Source organism: Poecilia reticulata, linkage group LG14 (genome assembly GCF_000633615.1).
Source record: "Poecilia reticulata strain Guanapo linkage group LG14, Guppy_female_1.0+MT, whole genome shotgun sequence".
NCBI lineage: Eukaryota > Metazoa > Chordata > Actinopteri > Cyprinodontiformes > Poeciliidae > Poecilia > Poecilia reticulata.
Window position 1 is genome coordinate 8,600,180 of NC_024344.1, and position 8,827 is coordinate 8,609,006.

Consider the following 8,827-nt stretch of genomic DNA (forward strand, 5'->3'; position numbering starts at 1 on the left):
AGTCCAACTTGTTTATATTTGAGGGGTTATGATAGATTGCATTCAGTGAAGTGGTTCATTTTCATCTTAACTTAAAACAGTACAATCTTTCTACAATTGTACTGATTAAAATCTAACCGTTTTTTACTGCTGAGTTAGGCTGGGATGCTGCTTTGTCACAAGAGGGAGAAAAAACCCCGCAGGTATGGGGGTGATGGTGCATTATCAGAAGTGGCTATAGATGTATCTTTATTTATTTATTTAGCTTCCAGTTTGTGCAGAGGCGCATCAGAGTGGTTATAATGTGAGAGCTCTATTTTCCTCGATTATTTGTCTCGGTAACAAGTGATCATGGGGAGAATGGGATTCTTTGCACTTCTGGCCCGCAGCCTCCAGAGGGAGGTCAAAACTATTTGTCAGTCTCCAGTTGGGATTGCAAATTAGGGATGAGCCTCCCCTGCGTGACGGCCCTGTGAAACCTCTATTCCTATCCACGGGATGACTGCTGTACATAATTTGAAAATTAGGGCCTTTGATAACATCTTTATGTTCAGCAATAGGCACTGCGCTGCCCCCGCACACAGACTATACCTGCCGCTGGAAAAAAAGAAGAAAAAAAGGGGGGGATATTCACTGAATCGTTTATATGTTTGGTCTGTTTTATGTCTGAGCATTCCCACATGCACTCGGCCTGAGCTCTTTGTGATCATTCTAGAGCTTTTAACGCCGGGTGACACATTATGACATATCATTAACCTGTCACCTTCATTAAAATTTGAATAAAGGTGTTTCGAAAATCGCTACGAGGCTGAATTGCTGATGGAAATAAAGAGACAGACTAATTGAAAACTGAAAAATGACGCGCAGTGATACAACAGGTTTTCAGTGTCGGTGGTTCGGTCTCCTTAGATCGCTTAACTGCTCCTAATCTGGCTTTAATGGCACAACCTAATTATTGAAGATTACCGGTGTAAACGTAAGGCAATGAGCCCCTTTTACGTGCTCAAAACAGACGGCATCACACTGAAATATTGATGCAGCCATTCTAGAACAGAAAAGCGCCCTCGGTTAGATCCTTTTTACGTTCCTAACCCTATAGATCTATTTCTGGTGTTGTCTCCTCTAAACGTAGGTAAAAAATAAAAAAATAAAATCACACTCCACTCTTTACTCGCACATTACGACTGCGGTCCCTTTGAAGATGTTGTTCAAAAAGGACTTAAAGTGAAAGAAAATGTTTTCCTATTACTTAATTCAACCGGAGCGCGAGGCGGGGGCTTGACGCGCAGCGCGCAGGGCTCCTCTATGACAGAGTCGCCTTTGTTGCGTCTATCCGCCGCTGTCACACACTTTAATTCGACTCTCTTTCTCTCTCATTGAAAGCCCTCCACAATGACATTCAATGAGGGCCGCGGAGTGAAAACCTGGTTATTTTTACATATTCTTTCCCCCTCCGACTCGGCAGGGGCCCGAGCAAAGGAATTAATCACTGCTCTTTAACAGCGCTGCCTTCAGGCAATGACTTGTCCCTTCTTCTTTTTTTTTTTTTTTTTGTGCCCAGAAATGACACATTAACCCTAAAATGGATATGCATAAACTTTACATTCAGCTGTTGCGTGCATGTTTGTGTCAGTGAAAGGAGCCATACAAGTACAGAAGACCCGAATCAAATGCATAAAAAAAGATGCATTTGTAGGGTAGCTATTACATATAAACCAGTAAAATGATTCGAATTTTAATCAAAGCTGTAAGTAGTTTAATCCCAACAATCAACGTCTTCATATTGGTAATAAATTGTGTCTAAATATTTCCGCTTGAATGAGACGTTAGTTCAGTGCTCTCATTCAGTGTGTGTGGAGCTGACCTGAGAACAGCGACACCTGGTCCATGCTCAGTTTATGTCCTCTGGATCAGCGGCTCATGAGCTATTTTTGAGATGCACGTTCTGACATTTTGGCCAGTCATGTGTAGCATGAGTGACGCTCTCCAAAACAGTTAAGAGCAACAGGGTAAAGTCTGGATGTATGTTAATTTTTACTAATATATCCAGATAAACTTGTATAAGGATTGCACTTCTTCTTCTTCTGCTGCCACTGTTGAGTAAAGGCAGATTTTATCTACAGCACCTTTTGCAGTGCATAATAAGAACTGCAGCACATCAGCGCTGTGTTTTAACTAAAGCCAGAAAGTTCAAAGAGGCATCTTTCATGCCCAAATTCTCCAAAGATAGCTGCTGCAAAACAACACAGTGTGCTTTACACTCCTTCTGGTGAAGCTGTTAATGTAGCAAAACTAAAGTGTGGAAGTTTCCCTTTATGTAACTACAGAAAATAAAGAAAATATTATTTATATTCCAACTTTGTCAGCCATATCCGGTGAGCAGATGATGGGCATCATTAGAGTTGGGGAGTAGAAACCAAGTTTAATGTTGCTTTCACAACCAGCAAGAGAAAATCTTCCCCAACTCAGATAAATGCAGTAAAATGTTAACATTTCATCAATACACTTGATTTTGTTCAGTATTTCTGAGTAGAAACTGAAAGATGTAAAGCATTACTGAAATAGTTATAAACTTTTTCCGCATCTTTTCTTAAAAGGTGGCATTTAAACTTTATTCCCTAAGATGATGAAAGTCTTTTGCAGAGATTGCCTCCATCTATGAAGATCTTGAGTTCAGTTTGAGTAACTTGATTGAACAATAAGTTGGATACGAACTTCATTTCAGAACATTTCTCAGCCGTGAGTCTTATAACAGATCCTACCTGAAATATTCAATCACAATTTGACCCACATAAACATATCATTTGTCTGGTGTTTCCTTGACCCGACAAAAGAGAAGAAATGAACCAACATCCTTATTTAGATTCTAATCCAAATATTAGTCACTGAAATAAAACAGGCAATTTACGCAGATTTGAGTGTTGCACTTAAAATCTAATCTGATTCATTCAAATAAAAACTTATATTTATTGCTGATATGTAATGAACTTCAAAATATTTAAAAAAAAAAAAGATTTCTACTCAGAATAGAGCTCCTGTGAAACTACTGCTGGCAACAAACTTAAATTTGCGCTCTGCGAAAACATTTAGGTCTTAGCCTTTGCCAATTTAATACATTCATTGCACCTCATCCTTATAAACTAATGTGACTTACCGTTCTCTTCCACTAATTAGAATAAAGTTTGACTTAAACAGCATGATAAGTGACATTTTCACCAATTTGTTCAGGTTGGAAGAATAATAAAGTGGGAATAGTTGCTAAAATAAAGTGCTAACATTGTTTGAGCTCATTGACTATTATTAAACAGCACATTTACAAGATGATATGCTAGATAAAAAGTTTAATAATGAATGAATTATATTTAACACCTTACACTTTTCAGCTCTACAGTGTAATTTGTCTCGTCTCTCGGTTGCATTTAACTCACCCGGCTTAATATCCCAGAGGAAACTTAACTTAGTTCCCAAATGAAGCAGAGACGCTTTCTCTGGAAATTTAAGCTCGCCACTATGATCGAAATGAGAGTGATGATAAAAGGGAGAAAGGGTAGAGCCGCCTCTCTCGGCGTGGGTGGGGCTGACAAGAATAGACTACATTATGCAGTTCATTTAGTTAACAAGTGAAATAATGGGGAAGCGTGCAGTGGGAATGCCTAGAGAAAGGCACAAAACCCTATTGAGAGCTCTCGGCCGCTTGCAGCGTAACCGTCACATGGCCGAACCGAGTCCATCCGCAGCTATTTAAGGCGAGGCCGTGCGCCTTCAGCACCACTTCGCTGTCCACCGTGCCACTGAGAGCACACTGACGCACCGAGTGACGCAACGAGGCTCAGACTACAGCCACGCCGAGCAACAAGTTTCGCCAACATGCCGAGGTCTTTTCTCGTGGATTCCCTGATTTTGAGGGAGACCAGCGACAAGGGGAGCGAGAGCAGCCCGCCTCTGTTCCCTTACGCGGTGCACTCGCCGCACCACCCGCACGGGCTGCCGGGTTCCTGCCACTCCAGGAAAGCCGGTCTGCTGTGCTTCTGCCCGCTGTGCATGGCCGCGTCCCAGCTTCATCCTTCTCCTCCGACCCTGCCGCTCCTCAAAGCTTCATTCCCTCCGTTTGGTTCGCAGTACTGCCACTCCGCTCTGTCCAGGCAGCACTCCACGTCGAACAGCGTGAACCTCAGCCACGCTCCAGGGATATACCAAGCTGCGTACACGGTTCCGGACCCAAGGCAATTCCACTGCATCTCCATCGGTGAGTAGAGGCAGATATCGCCAAATTTAGATGTCTTGATTTGTTTTGTTTGTTTGTTTGTTTGTTTTTGCTTTACTGGTTTTTAACAGTCTATATAACTTTTTTTTTTTTTCAACAGAAAACAACAATGGAAAACTTCAGAGTAGCAAGCGCATGCGTACTGCCTTCACCAGCACGCAACTTTTGGAGCTGGAGCGGGAGTTCACCTCCAACATGTACCTGTCCAGACTGAGGCGCATCGAGATCGCCACGTACCTGAACTTGTCCGAGAAGCAGGTGAAAATCTGGTTCCAGAACCGCAGAGTGAAGCACAAAAAGGAGGGCAAGAGCGGCGGGCAGAGGACTGGATCACACAACTGCAAATGTTCGTCCTTGTCCGCCGCCAGATGCTCGGAGGAGGAGGACGACGACATTCCCGCATCTCCATCCTCGTCAGAAAAGGAGGATGTGGACCTGTCTGTCTCTCCGTAAAAGTCTCATAGAACTACTGCTGTCTGAAATGATTTTTTTTTATATATCTTGATGAGATTTGAATGCTGCCAAAAAAAAAAAAAAGAAAAAAAAGAATGAAGGAAAGAAAAGAAGGAAGACTGGGCCAGTTGTGTTCAGTCGTTTGTAATTAACAGATATTTAATCAGGGAAATGCTCTGAATTATTGTATAGCTGTATACACGTTGTACGTATTGTATGTAGTTTTTTTCTGAAAACAGTCCATTGTTGTTGCCAATCCGATGAGCACGGTGGACAGATTTGTAAAGACAAATCCCCCAGTCCATAGCAACATTATTATTTGTATATTGGGGATGGGACAGTTTGGTGAGTATGTGGATTGAACTGTTACTTAAATAAATCTCCACCACTGTCACATGACCAGGACCACTCTGAAATTATATCTCCGGTGTACCTGAAAAATATTTATTTATTTAAAAATGTTGATACTTGAATAAAAACTATTCCTAAGCCGTACAGACTTTGTTGTTTTGTGAGATTAATGTTGGACGTTTTGCGCACACGATTGCGCACAGACGCGTTGCTACGCTCCAGAGAAAGAGCTTTTAAATCCAACATTAAAAAAAATATATCGTGTAGTAAAAACAGACAATTTCTGATTATCAGTGAGACTGTTTATTTTTTTTGTAGTGTCTTTTTTTTTTCAATGAAAATATTTCAACGCAATGTTTTCCAATTTGTGAAAGCGCGCGATAGTGATGTGTACTATTGCTCTTTTCAGAGACAAGCATTCTTTTCATGAAAATAATATGTTTCAATATTATCTCATTTAGGCTCAAATTAATGGACACATTGTCGTTTTCAGGAATATTTCAAATTCGTCTAAAACAATTTGGTTGTTACATACCCAGCATGGGGTTTATCCAACATTCAAACAAACCTTTATTAATGGATGGGAGCACGCTGAAAGTTTTATTTTTTCATTTGAACTGATAAATTAAATTCATAATAACCTCTATTGCGCTTCAGAGACAAAAGCTTTATTATGATGGGGCTCTTATACGCCTTTCCCAGGGGAAAACCAGCCCTCATATCGCTGCCTTCTCTGGCCCTTAAGGGCTCCTTTCAGCTCCGCTGCCAGCTGAAATGATCTGTGTTGTGTGAGCGAGTTAATAATCGCAGCGGGTGTATAAAAGCGTATCTTCAAGATATCGATCTAACATGAAAATAAATGAGGAGTGAGAGCAGTTTCGTGTCCATGACCCAGATTGTTCCCGTTGTCAGCGCAGCTTTTCTCTAAGATGCGGGGCCTTTTTTTTATAGCACCAATACAAACATTCTCTGCTTGACTGATTCTATTTTTTTTTATTCAAAACATAAACTTACACAACCTGTAATTATGTTTACCTACCTAAAAATAAAACCTAAAATTAAAGAGTTTGCGGTGCCAGGTTATTTTAGACGCATCATCCATATGGCATAAAGTAATCTTGGTGAATAAAATAAAATAAAATTAAAAAAACATTTTTGCTTAAAGAAAAATGAAAGTAAAAATAAAGATTCTATTTTTTTTAGCTATTGTCATGAAAATATTATTTAATGTACAGAACATATAAACAAAAACAAACAAAAAAAAGTGTTCTTAGACGCAGTTTTAGTTTTGTTTGCCTGTTTTACGCACCGCTGAAACCAGCCTCTGACTCGAGGCTTTGGTTTAAAAATGTGTTTTTCCTGCCTTGAATAGCCTTTGAAGGATGTTTGCTGCAGTATAAACTTGCCTCTAACTTTTCTTAAAGAGAGAAAAATCTGTTTTTTAATTGCGCACCGAGTATAATCTGCATCTCTGGGCCTGTTATGGATGTTGAGTTTCGCCTGCAAACTTTCCTTTAATGGTTCACTTAAACATTTTTAACAAAACTCTAATATTTGCATTTGTTAAGATATGGGATTAGACTATTTTGTTAATTGCACCATAGAGTCCCCATTTTGCTCACAACGTGCTCTGCAAAGCGCGCTTTATCCATTCAATAGCCCGGGGGTATGCGCCCTGGGGGAGCTTATACGCTCGCTGTTCCCAAATGCTCAATTTATTTATTCTTAATTTTGTGCCGATCAATTCATTGAAGCAAAAAGGACTACGGTGTCTTTTTAAAAAGAAGAAAAGGGGAATTGTGGACGTAACCTTGACAGAGCCGAGGAGAGGGCTCCCCTGACGCTGGAGAGCCGCTTGAGTCAACAGGCGCCCATCTAGCAGACTCGCCCTTGTCTTTATTCGGGCTAATTTTTTATTTACGGCTTTTCTTTGACATGTCTCTTATCTATCAGATTAAAAGAACAGCTTGTAACAAATCAGTCTGCACGATTTACAACAGCATTAAAAGGGGACAAAGGGAGCAGGCAGTCAGTACCTGAGAGTCTGGTAGACGGCGCGGCGCTGCAGCTGATTCGATGGTTTGAAAAATACGCACGAAACAAAATACTTGAATCCTGAAAAAGAGCCTTTGTACGTTTCTTTAGAAATCAAGCAATTCTGCATGACAAAGGACAATTAATAAGCCGTCTTTTCACGACCAGCAGCTGGTTTCCCCGTCAAGGAAAGTTGGAAAAAATTCAGACTGAATGCGCGCAAAAGCCCTTTGCGCGCAGACAGCAACCCAAGGTGACCCATTTGGCACAGTTAAAATAACCAAGCCGAGGTAAAAGCGGGGGAACTGTCAAAAACATTTAAGCTGAAATATCTTGAAATTGCAAATCCCTTTATGTGGAGGGACGCTGCCGATGTGGGTTACTGGTACAAAGGAGGTGGTTAAGTTGGAGAGGCTTTGGAAACGGACACGTGGCTTCTCAATGAGGGCTCTTTTTTGGTCCCGCGTGGCTTGCTCTGGCACTGCACATTCAAACTGGTTTAAACTTCTTTTGCTTCGAATAAAAAGTAGCAAAACTTAACAAGTCGATAAATAAAGTTTAACAAAACATTTAATAAACTTAGAATAGTAGCGTTTTAAACACTTTGCTTGCCAGTTTCTAAAAGACAAAAGCGAGCTTCAACTTCGACTGGAATAAAAAAAAAGTTTGTTTTTTTGAATGGGGGAAGGATTTTATTTTAAGTTTATTCTTAAAGAAATCATTTATTGATGAAATATACATTTATTTTTTGTAGTTTGTTGCGCACATTTTTTTCTGATTTCGCGCAAAGCTGTTATCTGCCATCAAATCTCGCAGATTGAATACTTTTTTTTTCTTTTAGAGTAAAAAATGTAGAAGAGGATGCAAGTGGCTTAAAAACGAATTAATGAATTAATTTAGCACTGACATCAAGAACGCAGCCAGATAATCCGAACAGGCAGGCTTGTGCTTCATCTTCATGTAACCAACTCGACCTTAAAGAAATGGATTAAAACAGTTTCTATTCTATAAAATGTTTTTTGTTGGACAAAAACGGAGCAGGATCCTGTCTTAGAAAAGCTGCCGTTGCCGACAAAAGTGTTGAAGTGGCTGCAGGAACAGGAAGCAGCTCGCCGCTTGCCTTGAACTGCGGCTGTTTTTCTGCAGCAACATTTGAACCCACTCAGCTGTATATAATCTGTTTAACAGCTAATCAGTACTTTAAGATGAAGGACCGGCACGCAGCTCCGCTTTCCCTCGGTCCCCCCGGCTCTAATTGAATATTCAAGGCGCGCACCCTGTTTGCCTTTTTCAGTGTGCCCTTTTTAATTCTCGGCCCATACACAAGCTGTGTCAAAGGTCTAGAAATAATGAACTGCGCAGACATGGAAGAGACGTTTGGAAGAGTTGCCTCTGTGTGGTGTGAAGATCCTCTGGGATATATGCAGATATTTGATTGTTTAGTGGATTTTATTAATTCCAGCAGACTCACAAGTCAGTGATTTTTTTTTCTTCTGAGAATCAAAAGGGCCGAGAAGTTAAATTATTTTTTTTGAAGTAAGAAAATCAATGGCAAAAGTTTAGTTTAGTCTTTAAATATCTGAATCAAGCTTTTCATATCCTGACTTGCTGGTTTTAAACTGATACGTTTGCAGTTTAATTTCACTGCAGCGGTATGAAGAAGGATTGCATCGTTTGAAGTAGAAATAAAAAAAAGAGGGCACAAGTTGTGTGATTTCATCCAAGAGCGCACCGACAACCCCATGC

At 40.4% G+C, this 8,827-nt stretch overlaps 1 protein-coding gene across 1 annotated transcript; it reads left to right on the forward strand.

Moving 5' to 3' along the window:
• The first annotated feature begins 3,618 nt into the window (after positions 1-3,618).
• Positions 3,619-5,191, forward strand: gsx1 (GS homeobox 1). Its single transcript, XM_008427005.2, has 2 exons — positions 3,619-4,225; positions 4,344-5,191. The coding sequence occupies exons 1-2, from the start codon at positions 3,847-3,849 to the stop codon at positions 4,694-4,696; spliced, it is 732 nt and encodes a 243-aa protein (XP_008425227.1). The 5' UTR covers positions 3,619-3,846; the 3' UTR covers positions 4,697-5,191.
• Positions 5,192-8,827: the final 3,636 nt, after the last annotated feature.

Excerpts from the sequence above, each read along its gene's own strand:
- gsx1 (XM_008427005.2), top strand. The coding sequence starts at position 3,847 with ATGCCGAGGTCTTTTCTCGTGGATTCCCTGATTTTGAGGGAGACCAGC. Across the intron at positions 4,226-4,343 it reads ATTCCACTGCATCTCCATCG|AAAACAACAATGGAAAACTT; the intron begins GTGAGTAGAGGC and ends TTTTTTCAACAG.